Raw genomic sequence first — 18,330 nt, 5'->3', positions numbered from 1 at the left:
GTGGCGGCTGAATCTTCTTCCACCACTTCACCTGTCAGTTGAGTGATGCCACCCTGCACAGGTCCAGTCATGGTCCCTCCTGGCTGTGACCACGCCAGAAGAGCATTTCTTAGGGCTGCCATGGATCAATCCCAAATAACACGGCACATGTCCCCACAGTGGGCAACAATAGATTAGCAGTTGGCTCTGGACAACGCAGGTGATGAGCCTGGTGTCTCCTAGGAGCTAAGGGGCAGAAGAATGGACAGGGACCTTTTCTCCGTGGAAGCGCTTGCCTTAATGACAGGAATCCTATTTTTGCACCGGCTTCATTGGTTCACAGCTTCTGACCACAGACCCCTTCTGACAGTTTCACTGCAGCCTCCTGGGACGGACGGCCAAACCAAGGCCATCCCTCGTGTCCAAAGAGACAGCGGTGGGTGCAGAGCACCCGCCCCGAGAGGCTGCCTGAATCTTGCTCTCGGGCGCTCTCGGAAAGCCTCTCCCAGGAGCTCCGCGTGAAAGTTCACAAGCGGCGGGGCTCCTCCACCGCCGAGAGACTCCCGCGGGGCGCAAGTGTCCGTGTCCGTGTCCGTGTCCGTGAGTGCCGGAGCCCGCCCGGCGTTTCGGCGCGGACCAGCAGATGGCGGCGCCGCCCCGGCTGGGCGCGCAGCCCCGCGCACGGCGCTGCTGCTGAGCCCCGCTCCGGTTACAGCCCTCCCCCGCCCCCGCCCTCCGCCGCGGTGTCTCCCTCCCTCCCCGCCACCTCCCCGCCTGTCACTACCACGCCGGAGAGCCACCATGGCGCACGGCGGGCCACGCGTGTCCGCCGCTGCCGCTCCGCGCGGGGCTGCCCGGCTGCCGCCGCTGCTGCTTCTGCTGCTTCTGCTGCCGTCGCTGCTGGGCGCCGCCGCCGCGCCGCGCTGCGCGGAGCCCTGCGGCCGCCCGAGCCCTGTAGCCCTGACCCGCGGGGCGCGCAGCCCGCCGGAGCCGCGGCGCGCCGGCGGGGCGGCGGCGGGGAGCGGCCGATCCCGGAGAGCATCCTTGGCGGCCGGCCGGGAGCAGGTCTCCCTCATCAGCACCTCCTTCGTGCTGAAAGGGGACGCGTCTCACAACCAGGCGATGGTGCACTGGACGGGCGAGAACAGCAGCGTGAGTGCGAGGGACAGTGCGGGCGGGGTTTGGGGTCCCTGCCCGTGCCGTTGCTTTGCCCTTCCAACTTGCGGGGAGCAACCTGCGCTCCGCCGGCCTCGGTGCGGCCGGAGCGCGTTGCTCCCGCCTCCCGCTGGCCGGCCCGGGGCGCGGGAGTCCCCGCGGGCAGCGCTCGGGGTGCTGCGGACGGTGAGGTGCCGCCGGGAGGCGAAGAGCCGCCGTGGTCGGGCGGACCCCGCGTACCCCTCGCCACTTCCCCAGAAGTTTGGAAAGTTTGCGAGCACGCATCTTGTAGAGGCGCCGGGTGCGCGGTGTGCGCCGCGCTGCGAGGAGGAGGAGGAGGAGGAGGAGGAGGAGGGAGGCTTGGCTCCGGACCGGCGAGGCGGTGTCCGTGTCCGTGTGCGGTCGGCGTACCCCCGAGTCTGTGCCAGGGTATCCGGGTAAAGGAGAGGCACGGACGAACTACGGTGCGGGTATTATCTCCTCCAGCCCCGCATGAAGTCCCAGATTAAATTGTCGAGGCTTAATCGATTCACCGCGATTCAGTCATCCCCGTGTAATCTCCCCCGGGCCGCGCTCTGCCTCCTCAAGCGCCGGGGAAAGAAAAGCCCGAAACAAACCGAAAATGAAATAAAACGTAGCTCTGGGTTTGAGGTGTTGTGAGCAGCAGGAATGAGAGAGCGGGACGGCCCCGCCGGGCGCCGCGGGAGAGTGGGGACGTCCCGCAAAGGTCCGGAATAGCAGCAGCTCTCCGAGGCGGCTTTTACAGCCACGTCTGTGGATAAAAATCTTGTGCTGGGCTACCACTGATACTGCATTAGAGCATCAGTGTTCACAACTTTCCACGGTTAAAGCAATGTGTCTTGCCTTTATTGTTTATCTGTTTTAGACAGCAACTCTCACGGTGGGTGTCACTAGTATTTTTAAACTAATTTTCAATTTCAGTTAGTCTTCATTTCTTTATGTATTGATCCATTAATGGTTGTGTATTCACATGGGTAGTTTCAGAGGTTTGCGGCTTCTAGTTTATTCTTCACTGAAACATTGTATCATAAGAGTAGGCGTCATGGGTAAATATTACATAGCACCTTGCACTGTCTGTGTAACTTCACAGTCAGGAAAATATCGTTAAGAAAGCTTGCTATGAACTTTCTCCTGGAGGATTTTAGTTTTTCTGGAAATCTATTGAGCGCTTTAACTACAGTTCAGCTAAGCTCTGACTCTGCTTGAATTTTGCGAATTTAGTATAAAGTTTAAGTAAACTTGGCTCAGTTCAGCGTGTGTGTGTTATACTTCTCATAAGTATGTGAATTATCATTCTTTCTCTAGGACCTGAAGTCCTGGGATTTTGCCTGTTTTGCTAGGGAGTCAGCCAGGATATGGAGCTGCTAAGGCTCCACTGATGAGGATGCAGTGATTCCCTGGAGCATGCTGAGCGCTTATGTTAATGCTCTTGTATAATCAGGTGTCAGAGTTGAAGTCAGCATCATAAAGCTTGACACTTTCAAAGGCAGTTTTTGATCTGCTCAGGAAGGAAGTAAGATGATGGTCATTTTCTGTGAAAAGAAAGTGTTGCAAATCAGCAGCATCAGCTATTCTGATTTTGTCCTTCCTCCATTTCTTCGCCTTTAGACTACTGCCGTTTTTTGTGGACAGTGCTTGCAGGCTGTTAGGACAGCTTCCTTGAAGAATTCAGTATTAAAAAGTTGGCATAAGTTCATTTTTTGACATAGAAGGCAAGTAACAGCTTTCATGCAAAGCATTCTGCACTCTAAAATGAATATAGTAGAACCTTGCTAATCCACAGTTATGACTGGCGGTCTCGCCTCGCCTCTCTGCAAAGATTTAATAACAGATGCTGCAGTGAGGGCTTGTATTGCTAAAATGTTATTATTTTTTCACAGTATGCTACAGCTCACTTACTAGAATACTTCCACATAGTCTCTTCAAAAGCAAGGATAAATGGCAACTGTCAGAAGAAATGAAAGTGGTTACAGTCTTTGCTGCAACTTAGCTCCTTTTTTTGTTTGCTTAGTTGCTATCTACTAATTCAGTGTTGCAGAATGCCTGCAGACGTTCTGTACATTATTTATACATTCAATAAAATACTTTTGCAGACTTCCTTACAAAGTATGATGCTTACTCTGCCTGCCATCAGGTGATTACTGTCAGGCAAGACTGTATTTGAACAAGTGACCTGTTAATGAAAGACTTTTCTGACTTAACCCAAATGAAAGCAGCCAGTCTTTACACTGAATGTTTTACAGTATGACTGTCAGCATTTTTTTCATCTTCTTATCTTGTTAATTAGCTTTGTTTTATTGTATGCTTCCAGATGAAGAGCTGATTTTAACAAAGGCTTCCATAAAGAAATATTTGTAAAGACAGTTCATAGAATCTTTCTTTTTTCTTTATTATCTTTTAAGGAGTGGAAGAAATACATTAAGCTCAAAGGAAACAGGATGGGCTCTAGGGCTTTGGAGAGAATTTTGCTGCATGTTTGTATGTTAAATTCAAACAATTGAAAGTAAGCACCTGATCCCAAACATATTTAAAGTAGTCTTGAATGTCTATTTGTTTAAATAGATGTGTATTTATTTATATTAATCTGGGTTGTTTGGAGGCAGGAGCACTATGATCTAGTGCTTCTCAAACCTGCCACCTTATTCTGTGCTCTTAAATCTATGGGAAGTTTTTTATTGTCTTGGAAGCACAGGCTTGAGTCTTGAAGCTCTGTTCTGTCCCAGGCACATTGCAGCCAAGGGGAGGGCTGTCATTCCTACAGTGGGGTTTTGGATCAGGCCCTGCAACCTCAGGAGGCACTCAGCAATCTGAAAGTGTCACCACACACATTTGGCACCTCATTGGAGGTACTCAGCACTTTGTAAACCAAGGAGCTAAACTAGTTTCTTTACCCTTTACAGCTGCCTGGCTGAAAATTTGACAGTGATGAGCTCCAGATGACCACATATCCTCTTAAACACCTCACCTAGTAAAATAAATGAAGAAAAAATATGCAATAGGATTATTCCTTTGAGCTCCATGATGAAGAGACAAATAACTATAAAAGCAGAGGGGGTGGCTGCATCTCTCGGGGATGTTCACCTGCACTAGTAGTTCATTGAACGTGTTGCCATGCAGTACTCATTTGTGTTGATCAAGGGCAAATACATAAATGTGAGAGGGGCAGACATTAGGTTGATGTGCATATGGAGTTTTAGAATAGTTATTTTCATCTTGTAAATTATCCTGTGATGCAATAGTAGGAGTTTGAGATTTTTTGGTTGCATGAGATGTCTTGAAAGAAGCTAGGGAGGCTATAAATTAAATTGATCCTCTCTCTTCCCTCTTTTCTGTACTGTAGAAGCCTGATGTTCACTTATTATCCTCTTGTAATGCTGTTAGTTTGGGGAGTTAGAGAAATGGTGGTTTTGATGGCAAAACAGAGGCTGTGGTTGCACGAATTATAAAGTGGCCTTGAATCACTGGGAAGATTAGGGTACAATTCCTTGCTTTATCAAGAGAGAGCTGTGCGAGGAGATAGGCAAATTGCTTCCTGCTTTGTGTCCTTGTTACTTTATTTTGTAGTCTAATAATTATTTGCAAATCTTATAAACAAGAAGCATGTCCCCAACCTTTCTTTGCAGTGGGATGTATAGTCAAAACCTTCACTGGTGAAGCAGGTCTTGCAAAGCCAGTACTTGTCACAGAAGAGTGTATCCAGTTAGTGAATTCCTGCAATTATTATTTCTGCTCTCCATCCCCTCTGCCCACAGAAAGCTGTTGTGTGGTCTTACTTTCAAACAAAGGCTTATGCAAGTGGAACTAATTTTCCTGCCAGTCTTAAAATATCATAAACTGAAGACATGGCAGGTGGCTGGTGCAACACACCATTTACTGTGGGAAGGGCAAGTTAATTGCCATCCGTGTAACTGATAAATAACACTGAGAACTGGAATATATACAGGTGTAGCATGCTGAAAGAATAGTCATTGGTGTGTTAAGCTAAATGTACATGTGCCCAGATTTACTAAAACTACACAAGCCTTTCTCATTTGGGTGAAAAATAGTCAATTCATGGCAGCTTTTAAAAATCCTACTTCTTTTCCTTTGGAGAGATCTTAGTCATCCCAGGAGCTTTTTTTTTTTTTGGTACTAGATAAACGACTTTGTTTGCAATGCTGTATTATTTTTGACCCTCCTGAAGAATTCTCATTCTGCATTCATACTAACCAATTAAAAAAAAGTAAAAAGTCAAAGCCAAAGCAGAAATAGGGTGAGAATAATACTTGTATTCACAATTGATTTTGATTCAGGGGCTGCTCTTCATGCTGTGTGCAGACTGCTAAAGTAGTGCTAACAGGACTTAGGCCAGCTACTTCCAAGTCTGCAGTTTCATGGTGCCAGTATTTCCTTTTTTTGTTTGTTGTCAAAATATTAAATCCATGCAGATGCTTATTTGTCCAGTGACTTGATGTCATGATCCCCCAAAAACATGTTTGTTATGGAAAATAAATATAAATATACACACAATTCTTTTTTTTAGTCCTAAAAAGCAGTGATTTACCAGAAAGGAAGATTTATTGCATGTCTACAGATATTGCTGCACACAAAAACTTCAGCTGATCCAGACTTGTCTATATTTGATATACAGATACTTTGTTTGATTTAGAAACTTCCTCTTTTTGATACAGTTTCACCATATATGATTTGTAGAGGTTAGTGATCACTACATGTATTCTTCTGGCAGATATTTTATTTAATGGGTTTTCTGTTTTTTTTCAGTTTGTAATCAATTGTGAGGAAAGCTATAAAAAGCATTGACTTCAGCATTACTGTAGAAGTACCGTAATGGTAATGTAGTTATCTATGCAAAAATGGGCTAGAGTCCATTTGTGGTAAGGTTTGGGTGGTGTTTCTGCAGAGTAGTCAGACTACGTTTTATGAAACTAAAGGGAGCATGAGGTCAAAAATCCTGACAGCTCAGACCTTTGATAAATGGCAGATATATTGCAAAGTGAAAAGTAGATTTCCCTTAGGGAGGGTTTTTCTTAAAATTCCTTGAGATTATAGTGTGATTATAAAAACAAACAGAAACCAAACCCAATAATCATATTTGAATGGAACAGCAAAATCCCACATAGAAAACAGAATGATTTTAATCTGATTGAAGTAACTCAGGAGTGTAAGATTTATTTTTCCTTTTTCTTTTTTAATGGTATAAAGTTTATGGCTTACTTCATCTATTTGCTTCTACCAGTTGCTGTTTTCCGTCTCTACCAGCCTTACATCTGGCTGTAAGTCATATTGCTGCCTGCTGAGCTCTATCCACATTTCAGCAAATTCCAACTGCTAAAGGAGAGATAACACCTCTTCTCATCCCCTATGTAGACACTTAAAACTGATACATACTTTAATTAGTGAATGTGTATTTCAAGCATGCTTCAAAGTCCTCCTCCATGAGCCCTCCATGCCTGCAGTCATACCTGGTTTTACCTGGTTTGCTGGTTTGACTGGCATTACCTGTTAGCAATACTGCTATGCTGTCGTTGGGACAAGCTCAGTTTAAATCTAAGAGGGAAATTTAGCAATGTACACTGTAGAGACACACCAGATTGAAATCCTCCCTCTGATACTGCTGATGTATTACACGTGCATGATAAACGAAGCAATCATAAGGGATGTGTTTAGGCTGGGGATAGCAGTTCACATATCACAATGGGAAAATAATGCATTCTTCCCAAGTTTGATGGTCTTAGAAATCTACTGATATAGATCTTTGGAGAAAGAATTGAGGACATCTCTTTTGACTTTATTAAAATTCAGTAGAGTAGTAGATCCTTTCTGAAAGAGCAGAAGGGGAAAATGATGAGCTTCTCATAAAAGCAGTAATTGTTCTGCTAAAATGGGAAGCTCTGTAAGGTATGGACCACCTTATGGAATTTAAAATGTGAAACTACCCAGATTATAGAAGCTTTTATGCCAAGTCCTTTGCCTGTCCAAATATAATATTTTATGGTTGTGCCAGTTAAGACCAAAGGTTGTTCACATAAAGGGGAGAGAATCTGCAGTACAATCAAATGAGATCCTTCTATGTTCTGAAAACTCAACTCCATTTACACAAAAGCAGAAAGTATAGGTTGAAAGTATTCTGCAGTATATGTGTTCTTGCTGTGGCTCAGAGTGAAACTTGACAGCCTGCAACTGCAATCTTCAGCATTTTTATTCTCAAAGTCTCACATTCCTTACCAAACATTCCCATTCTCAACCCCCTGTTCCCAAAACCACTTTTAAAGAAATAACAGGTGGGATCCTTTGCTGTGCTATACTTCTTTAGGAAGGAGAAAATTCTCCACTGCAAGGGTGGTGAGACACTGGAAAAAGTTGGCTGGAGATGCTGTGGGTGCCCCATCCCTGGAGCTGTCCAAAGCCTGCCTGGATGGGGCTTTGAGATGCCTGGTCTAGTGGAAAGTTTCCTGCCTATGGCAGGAGGGTTAGAACTTGATGAACTTTACGGTCCCTTCCAAACCAAACCATTCTGATTTCTATGATTCAGCCATTAAGTCTAAGCTTGGGCTTCTGCAGTAGGAAGAAGATGGGGATGGTCTCTGGATTGATCCCTGACAATCTTAACAGACATGCTTGAGAAAGCTGGGTACATCTGCTGGATTTGCTGACTTTAGTGTGATGAGTAGAGAAGTGCTGGGCTTACAAATCCTATTGGATGTCATCAGCCCTGGATGAGGCTGTTGTGGAAAGAGGAAAGATGCTGAGGTGCTGCTGTCTTGCAGTACTGAGAGCCCTTGGCAGAGCTGGTGATTCTCTGTGCAGCCCTGTCACCACATCTGCGAGCTCTAAGAAAGAGCTGAGGTGCAGTTGGTGCCCGGGGGAAATTTAAGGCTTGGCCAGAGACAGAACATGAGGTTCCAAATGAACAGCTGTTTGATTAAATTGAAGCTGAACAGTGGTGCCAAAGAACTTTTTGCCAGTTACCTCACCACTATCTTCTGAAATACCATTTGCCTTACATAGGTGATTTTGCAGTTTCCTACCTGCAAGATGAGAATAATAGTTTATCTCTTAGGGTGGCTTTTGCCTAAAAATTAGCTTTGTGCTTTGATATTAAAGTAATGGTTATCACCATTACACCTAAAAGAGGCAGGACTATAGAAAATCACATCTGTGATTTCTTTGTTCCTTTGACAGTACAGCCCAGGAATTAGAGAAGAAAAGACTCTCACAGGTCATGCAAACTTGTCTGCTTGTTCTGATGTTTGTTTTGATCAGGGCTCCTTTTAATGTGTAGTCCAGTTTAATTTAAATGCCTAGACTCTGGCAGTTTAAGATCATTGAACAATCTTAAGATTATGTGACTAAAATAGTATCAGTGAAACTTAACCTGTTTTAAATATGATTTTTCTGCGTTTGTTAAGCAGTTTAATGAAACGACTATGTTTCTTTCTCAGTGTTTGTACTTTTTCTGCTCTTGTAGACTAATAATTATTCTTCTGAATAATTTTTATTTTGACATTATAAGTTTTCTTTTATAGCTCCCTTTTGGTAGCTCTTTAATTGCACCATCTGGACAGGACAGTACCTAGATATAACAGTACCTGTCTATTGTGTATCTGACAGGCACATTTTTAGAAATGTACTTGCACACAGAGATTATTGTTAATTTCTGGCATCCTTCTAATCACTCTAATCATTATCTGTTTTAAATTGCAGTAAATAGTGGGGTTTTTTTTGTTTTTTAGGGAAGTAATAAAAACAAATAATTTGGTCATCAGCAAAAAAGCTGTTCTTTGTGGTTTCTGTGTGGTAACAGTTATAAGTTTGTTCTAGTTAATGAAGTAGATATATTTCATTTTTATCCCCCATTCATGTTATGAGCTTTTTTTCTTTGTCACCGGAGGCTCAGTAAGGCTGCATGAGTGTTGCAGCAGTGTATTTGGGAGCACTAACCCCTGTGATGTGCCCTTACTCCTGTGGAGCAGCAAGCCTATGTTTAGTGGCCAGTGTGTTAAGTTTTAGTAGATGGGAATCTATACTTTGTGAAAACACTTTTTTTTTTTTTTTTTTTTTTTTTTTTTTTTTAATCGCAGTAACTGTCTCTGGTCTGGCCCTTGGACTGAAAGTGCCCAGGGAAAGTGTTCCCCCTGCATGTGTATGAGCAAGATGTGTACTGGGGTTCTGCTCTGAGTTGGTGGCATTTAGGTGCTGTGTAATACCAAAAAATAATGATGATGATAATTGAGAATCAAGCTGTTCCACCTGTAAATTTTCCCAGTGTGCAGCTTGGCCTCCCTAGCTGAGCTATGGTGAAAAAATGTTGCTTTTCTCAGGTGGTGAAGAAGAGCCTGTTTATGATTGATGCGTTCCCATGCTTCCCTCTACCAGCAATTGTCACTGCAAGAGAGATGCCCAAGGGAATGGAGCTGGAGGGTGAGAGGAGTGTGTTGGAATCACTCTTTGAGCTCTTGGCAGTGTTTCACAGTGGTAAATGTGACTGATCCTGAAGAAATAGTTGTTTCTTCACTGAAAACACAATTGTATTGGGGTTTACCCAATAAGTTGCCCAACCAGTATGTTGCCATAAAATCCCCAAGGGGTACAATAAGATATTTTTCCTGTGTTTGCTAGCAAAGATACCTTGTAACTTGGTCTTTTCAGAGGATTGGAACTGTTTGTGAAGTCTAACACATCTCAATCTGCAGCAGCACTCATTAAATCTTACCATTTATGGAGAGCAGAATAGGATTCTCTCAGCTCTTGTTTTATGCTCCCAGCAATTGTTTTGGGTGCTCAGCCTAAGGAGGTGCCAGTGTTAACATAGGTAGAGATAAGAGTGCAGCCTCGAGGGAACTCGTGAACCCCTTTTGTATGGGCTGCTTTGTTTTATGCATCGTTTTTGAAAGGCTCCATGGAGGAGATACACAAACAGAAATAAACCAAACAAAAGCAGCATGTGCCAGGAACAGGTGCATTAGTGGATGACTTTCTCAATGCAGAGATCTTTACTTCAATTACCACAACCAGTCAATGGGGATCCAAATGGATGTCATGCACATATGCAGTGCTCTAACAATCAGCCTGGTACAGAGCTCATGAGGTGAATTTTGGGGAGATTTGTGGCAGCAAATGCCTTGAGATTGCCGTGGACTTGGCTGGTGATGCTGGAGCAAGTTGGAGTGCTGGAGCAAGTTGGAGTGCTGGAGCAGTTGGATGTCATAGAAAGACTAATGCTCTTGTGCCCACCTCACCTTAACCTGCAGTGATTTTCCCAGTGGAAAAGGAAGTCAAAATCAGATTTTTAGGATCTGCTATGCATTTGTGTGTTTGTACTTACAGACTCTAATCTTGATGATTCTAAACTAAAGATACCTCAGTATCCAACTCCATGGCAGGTTGGTATCAGTAAACTTCTATCTCTTAAGTTCCCAGCTGGTTTTGGGAGGGATCCCTCTGTGCTCTTTCAGAGCACTTTGTGGGGCCCTCTTGAGAGAAGTATGGGTTCACATTAGATATGGCTGCCATACACTGCTCTGTGCATGTGCAAAGTGAATTTTATTCCTTCTGGCCTCTCTCATTTTCTGGCCTTTCTCATTTTTTCTGGCTTCACTCATCTCTCAAACCTGCGCTAGTTTAATTGCTGTGCATAGGGTAGAATCTTCAGTATTGTAGTATTTCATGAAGTTAGAGCATAGAAAAAGCTTTCTTCTCTCAAGCACAGATGCCTCCTCATAGGCAGTAGGAGTTCATCAAAGTTGCAGCTTTTGATGTAAGAGGCCATTTCTTATTTTGCTAATTTGTTTGGCTTTAAATAGTGGTTTCCTGTGTTTTCCTGACTGTTACCCAACCACAAAATGGCAAGTATGTGGAGAAGTCTCAGCTGCCTTGAGAGCAGTCTTGAAACATGTTCTTTGCTCTGAGTGAGAAGTACGAACTGAACAGAAACTATGCAAAACATTTATGCTGGAAGTAGGGTGGCTTCAGAGTGAGAGCTGTGTCCTGACCACCAGTGACAGATTACAGAGGACTGACAGTGAACTCTCTGGCTGCCCTTGACTGTACTGGTGCTTGGGGTAGAAAATTGGGAAGCTGTTACTATTAGTGGTTCTAAGCTTTTCTTTCCCTCTAGATGAGGGAGGTCAATACTGTCAGAGTCAGCTGAGATCTGATTCTCTTCTTTTTGTAGTTTCCCAGCCTGATAGGAAAAGCAAATATGAAAGAATCCAGAGCTCCTTCTTTCATCTCTTGTATGTGATATCTACCAAGCTGCTGCTGAGCACATGCAGGAGGGAAAAGGATATTTGGATAGAGCAAAAGTGTCCATATTTTTGGAGCAAACAGCCCACTATCAATGTACTAAATTTCTCTCAGGTCACAGATACTATTATTTAACACTGTCTAAAACCACTGTAAAGAAGAGAATAAAAAAAAATGTGTTGCATGTCAGCTGAATGAATTTTTGTAGCTCTGTGAAACCCACTTTCTGATTCACTGATTAAGTTGTTGGTTCCTGTCAGCTTCTCTGAAATAAGATGCAGAAGGAACACATTCCCTGCATATAGGCTGAATCAGGCACCTTTGCTGAAAAGTTGTAGGATGTAGCTCAGTGAACACATTTTCAGTTCATAATGAAATACATATGTTCATCTTCCTGCACATCTCTCAAGGGCTACCGGGCAGAGCACTGAGGGTCACTAGCAAGATCTTCTTTTCCTTCCTTCCTTTCTTCCTCCTCTTCCAACTGCTTTAGACCAGATGGGGTTTTTTTTATAAAATGGGCTTCATTTAGAAGGCTTTGAACCGTTTAATAATCTCATTGCTCCTGGAAAACCCTAGGAGACATTTTTTAAAATTTATTTTATAAGCACCTTGTGCCCTGTGTTCCATTTCTTGATTTAAAAACCCTTGGGAGGGAGATGACTGATACCACACTACCATATATAATCCATGCGAGAACTGGGCTGTTAGCTAGTAAATTATCAATATAAAATATTTTTTGTGGTTTAGTTAACTACAGAAAAGCACTTCTTAAACTGACATGAAGTGCTACAACATAATTGAATGTTGAAGTGGACTTGGTTTAGTTTGATCAGTCTGCAAGCACACAGGAAAGTTCAGGGTGCTTTTGTGTGTGTTTCTGAGGCGAGGGATGCTTTAGGAACATTGGAGCTGTGTTAAAAGAAGTGCCTCCACTTCCTATTTGAATCAATGTCCATCTATTGTGAGGGATTACATCTTGGCTCTAATGTTCATGACTGTGAAGATGCTGTTCCTGAAGATGGGAATGTGAAGCTACAGAAGGATGTAATTTTTATCTTATTTGCAGAAACAGCCAGCAAGTATGATTATTGCATTGCTGTACTTTGTGAAGTACATCAAGGCTTCCCTGAGGGAGCAGAACTCAGCCCAGTGTGATGTTTCACAGGGTTTGGTAGCTCAGAAGTTGAGCCCATTGAGATGAGAGCACTGAAATTCACATTTAGGCATAGGCTCTGTGCCAGGGAATAATATAAAGAGTTCATAGTCTTTGAACCAGTCTGTTATATGTGGATTGTTTGCACAAAATAAGCAAGCTTTTTATCTTTTGTAGCCACTAAATAGACTTGTATTTATGAAGTGAACCTGTTTGTCACAGTCACTATCAGTCAGTCAGAAACTTTGCTCCCTTTTAGGCAAGTTCTGCAGCTGTCCTTTGTTTCTGTTACTTTCCCTGTCTGCTTTTTTTTCTTTTTATGTCTCATTCCTCCTTCCTCCTTCCTTTGTCTCTGTGTGTCTCCTTTGTTATTTTTCCTTCATTTCCTTCTCAGTATTAAATCACCTTTCTCACCCCTGAGGGCTTGAATAGCATCACCTTCCCCATTCCATCTGAAAAAAAAGATCTTGAAAAACATAGTTATGACACTGACATGTCATCAGTTTGGGAGTTGCCATTCCAGTGAAAATAGATGTTCACACTTGGTCACATGTTGTGTGTAGCATTGGACAGACTGCATGACATTGCTTAAGGAAACCTTGTGTTCATGACAGGATCTGTAGCTCTAGAGCATAGCACTAGCAGATGTTTAAAAACAACTGTCCCCAAAATACATCATAGTTGAAACTGGCCCAGGAGCAGTATATTTCACCTAATGCCTCAAATAGAAAGCTGTGAAGAGATCCATTGAACTTACCTAGGGTTATATTTGGACTGGGGACATACTATGAAATACACTGCTTCTGTGTTAAGCTTCCAGGTGAGTTTAAATAATCATAATTAGAAATGAAATACTCAAAATTCCATTTCCAGTTCTGTGATGTGCACATGCCCATCTAATAAGAATTTAAAATTACTTGGTTGCTCATAGAGGTGTAATTGAAAAATAATCATAATCTATTCAGCGTTAGATTTAATATATAAAAGAGGTACTGTGAACAAAACACAGCTTCTGAAATGTCTATTACTGTTGATTTTATTGTCTGGATTAAGTTCAGTTATTAGCACATGTCATTCTCATACTTGGGTGATGTAATTCTAAACTGTGACTTTGCCAAGTATGCCTCATTTTTACTTTTTGCAGCGGATAGGCAATGAATTATTTTTCCTTTAACTGAAATTAAATATTTACAAGCTGTTACTTATTGAAGGAATTTAAATGAATGAAGTTTTTTTTTGAAAACACAATCTGAGGAAAGCAGAGACAGCAAATGAGTTTGGAGCTGTCACAGGAGGCAAATTTGAATCTCATGTATCCAAGCTGTCACTTTATCAGAGCCCTGAAAACATGGGAGCCAAAAGCAGAAACATGTAAGGTCTTGATTTCTGGCATAGCTTATTTCTCTGATGCAAGTGCACTTGCTGTGTAGTCACTGAGGTTCATGGACTGAAAGAAGATGAACAGATTTAGAGTGCTTTTATCTAACATGAAATTGATACTGTCTTATGGGAATGACTTCTAAGAAGAACATGAGAATGTCTGCACTAGGCTAGACCTGTGGATATTTAGGGAAGTGCCTCAGACTCAGTTGAAAATTTTGTGATCCTTCACCAGACAGCTTTTCTGGCCAATAGCAATTTGTGGCTCACCTGTAAAAGCTTCTCAGGTACAAGGAACACCTTGTTTGTAAACATGAAATGAGAGGGAAGATGAGCTTATGTACTTGCTAGTACTGGATTTATATTATTCTTTCCATAAGGCTAAATGAGTTCAAATTTTGGGGTATGTTCTGTAACTGATTTAGATTTTGTGGATTTGTCTCTACATTTTAGAATTTTAAAACCATGTGTTGATTCTATATTGATTTAAGTAGTATTTAAATTCAGAAAAAATATATAAAGTAACAAGTAGATCTATCAACACAATTTAAAAATTATGTTTTTTGTCCTACTGTCAGTTTCTCACCAATTTGGGTACTTGAAACAGTGTTATTCCTCTTGAATGAATGTTGTTTCTGGAAAGAAAGGTGCACGGCAAAAGCAGTTTTAGATGTCTTTTTATTTCCATGGAATTTATTAAAGCATCTTTTTAGACATGTGGATGCTGGTGCTGTACGCAAAAAGCACAAAGTATCCCAAATGTTTCCCTTGGTTATGTGAAGTTGAATAAATATTCATTAAATGGACAACCTCATCAAAGCCAGGATTAATTTTAAATTCAGGCCATTATTCTTTTGCTACATAACCAATACTGTGTAAGTTCTTATCAACAAGTGAGTCTCATTTTTAATTTATGGAAGTTTACCTGAGAGTATTCAAGTGTCTCACCCTTTGCATGTATGAAAATATGCCTTTGATGTCTCAGCGTTTGACTTTAAAACAGCTGATCTTCTGGTGTGCTGTATAATAAAGTTGTTTTGATGCATACAAGAAATTCTGCTTGTTTGTTCCAAGTTTGCATGGCATAGTTAAGATAGGTTTTTGTTCAGTAAAAATTGGTGATTCTTTTGAAATGGAAATCAATCCTTTTCTCTTAAGTTGCTTAAAAGGCTTATTAAACGGGCATGATCAAGTTTCTTAGATTTTAAGAAGTACTGAAGGTGAATTTTGAAAACCTTGCTCATTCTTATTTGCAAATAGTTAATGATCTTTAAAGAGAGATTTCTAATGTTCTCTTTCAATTTGAAATATTGTTTTGTAAAAACATTCAACTATAGTGTTCTATCTATAGACTCCCTGGGAGCCCAGGCTGTGATTGTATTTCTCAGCTAGAATGAAGCAGCACCATTTCATTGACTTAAATTTCATCCATGATGGAAGGATCCTTGGCTTTGTTTCAGAGGTGATGGAATGTTAACAGTAATGGAAAGAAAGAGGTGTAAGAGCCTACAAAATGGAGAAAAGTAAACAGAAACAAGTAATAACCCAAGAATTATATTTTAATTGTTGAATTCCACACTGTTCTTTCTTACTGTTCTTCCTCTTAAATTTATTTTCTCTAAAATTCTATATTACTTCATTTATCTAGAAGAAACAAGCCTCTTGGCATGAGCTGAGGGTTGTTGGTTTTTTGCCTTTCTTTGTCTTCTTACTGTCTCTTAGTCCTCTACCTTCCTTTCTATGGATTGGTTAATTTAATCTTTCTAACTGCTGTGTGTTCAACATCACCAGGGTCAGCATGTTACATATGGAAGACACATCAGCTGAGGGAAACTAATATCCCAATCAACTTACTACCACTGCAGGTAGAGGGAAACCAGCTGGCGTGAGTGAATTGATTTCTGCATCAATCTCCTTGCACAGACAATCAGTTCGGCAGAGAGAAACGAGACCTGAGTCCTCATCACTGGCCTGTAGCAGAAGGCTCCCTGTAGTGGAGTTTCATCATCCTGAACTCACTGCTGCACTCACTGAGCTATGAGAGCAGGGGTTCTCCCTATGGTGTCACTGAGCCCAAAGCCTGTGAAAGGCCACAGCATCTTCAGTGAGTTTTGGGTCAGATCCTTGGGCCAATGCTGCAACCATGCTCTCACTGTGATAGTTAACAAGTATTTAAGTCCCCAAAGCATTAGGTGGCTCTCATCTCTCTTTGCTTGCAAAATGAGGGTCATCCTGACAACAATAGCAGCACCAATTCTAGTTGTAATTTTTTGTACTTTCTGAATCACATGCTAATAATTCTGAGGAATGACACACAAGTAGGCATCATTATCATATCTACATGGGGAAAATACATGGTTTTCTTCCTTCACATTTTTTGGTGAAGGAACAGTGGTGCAGCAAACCAAGACTGTTCAGTACTAAAAATTTTATAGTACATTATACTGTGTAACTTAGGTAATTGCTTAAATAGTCAAGTTAAAGAGAATATAATTAGAAGGCTAATTTGGGTTCATCCTTCCCTATTACCACTTAAAGATGTTGACTGTAGAGTTGTGTTACTGCTTCATTTAGCTTGACTATTGCAATGGACTAATTCCCTGCATGTTAGACTGTCCTTGTTCAGAGGTGAGGTAGGGGGTTTGTGTTGCAGGATCAGACCATGTAGCACTTGTGGCATTCCTGGTACCGTAGGATTAGGAGCAAACAGGCTGACATTGCATACACAAAGGAACAGACTTGCTCTGCTTTGGTCCCAAAGGTGTCATTGATTGTATTTGTAGTGCATGGTCAAATATTTGTCCATGGTATCAGAGAGGTTAACAAAAGGTTGTCATAAGGCCGTGTTGTCACACATATAATGTCAGCATGTTGTGGTTCAAATGTCATCATTTTATGATGTGACAAATTGTCTCCAAGGACAGACTTTTTAAGAGATCCTAACAGATGTTGGAAAAATGAGTAAGTTTAGATTGATGTTATTTGTGTCATATTCAAGAACAATCAGAAGTTTAGAAAGCAAAGCTTACAGCAATTTGTATCACTTTTCATTCTTGAAGAGTCTTTGCTATTGTCACAAACTTTAGTCATTATATATGTGATGCTTCCTTAGGCAAATTTGTTGATGCATCATGCTTCAAGGCAGCTCCAGAGATGACAATTTTTTAGTAATAAATGTGTTTAATTGGACTGTTCTCCATTTGCAGCAGACTGGATTTTCCTAATTTAGCCACAAAATAGTAGGAGAATTTGGACAGTGTCCAGTCTGTCAAAATTTAAGTGCGATAGGAAGTAAGATAATTTTGTATGTATTTGTTCTGTTCTTCATTCAGACCTTGTTAAGAGGCAACTGTGAAGCATATTAAGCAGTGCTGCTTATACTTTAGGTACAAGGCAAATTCAGCTGGGATGGCTGTGCTGTGTTAACACAACTAAACCCGACCACACTTATATTTGATATTGCAATGTATTCCTGAGCCACTCCCAGGCCAGGACAAAATAGTTGAATCATACATTTGCTCTTCAGGTGAGGTGTATCTGGATTTAGTTATGAAATGGAGTCTTAGAGAGGCCTAGTCATTTTTCAGTGTGGTGGCAGCATGCAAGGATGATTCTGTCAAACCTGGCTCAGAAAAGTAGCGTGTAACAGCACTAGCAGGCTGTATTCTGGCCTGACTTCTGAAGAGTTTGTGATCGTGTATGAAACTACCTTCCCATGTGTCCTGGTTCCAGCCAGGACAGGGTTAGTTTGTTTTGCAGTATCCAGGAGGGGGCATAGCTAGGACAGAGAGGTTATTCTATACCACCTCTTGTCATTGCTGGGGTTGGGGGAAAGGGAATCCCTTCTGGAGGGAAATCCAAAACACAGCCCCGATACCAGACACTGTGAAGAAAATTACCCCAGCCAAAACCAGCACACACTAGAGATGATAGATCTGTTGAAATTTGTGCTTTCCAAGTCTGTATGTTCTCAACTTTCTTTTCACACAGAAACACGTTTTGTGTGAAACACTTATTCTACCTATATAGTTTGTAGATTTAAAGTTTGAGCTGCTTTTCTTTGAAAACACAGATTGGTATAAGTAAAACATAGTATATTTACTGGGTGAGGCTAGGATGGGAAGTTCTTGGACATCTCCTCCCAGGAGCTGGGGAAGCCTGTCCACTCATGATGGCTTTAACTGTGATGCTACTGTCAAGAGAACTGTGCTCCTGTGAACTTTCCTTGCTGTACTTGGCCAGTAGAGAGCTAATTCTCTGTGATTACTCCTGGCTGTTAACTTCCTGCTGAGGAAGAGAAATTGAATAAAGAAAAAGCATAGTGTTTGATGGATATGAACAGTATTGAACAAACTTTAAACAGCTTTCTAATCAAGGTATTTGGGCTCTTTTTT

At 41.8% G+C, this 18,330-nt stretch overlaps 1 protein-coding gene across 1 annotated transcript in view; it reads left to right on the top strand.

Annotated features, from left to right (window-relative positions):
• The first annotated feature begins 780 nt into the window (after positions 1 to 780).
• The window catches only part of SORCS2 (sortilin related VPS10 domain containing receptor 2), a 521,566-nt gene continuing 504,016 nt past the window's right edge, over positions 781 to 18,330 (top strand). Inside the window, exon 1 of the mRNA XM_062493233.1 lies at positions 781 to 1,131. Within this exon, the coding sequence (XP_062349217.1) occupies positions 781 to 1,131 (351 nt within the window). The remainder of the gene's footprint in view (positions 1,132 to 18,330) is intronic.

The sequence above is a fragment of the Cinclus cinclus genome, chromosome 5 (genome assembly GCF_963662255.1).
Source record: "Cinclus cinclus chromosome 5, bCinCin1.1, whole genome shotgun sequence".
NCBI lineage: Eukaryota > Metazoa > Chordata > Aves > Passeriformes > Cinclidae > Cinclus > Cinclus cinclus.
Note: the sequence above shows the minus strand (reverse complement) of the source record. Positions and strands in the feature narration are given on the sequence as shown.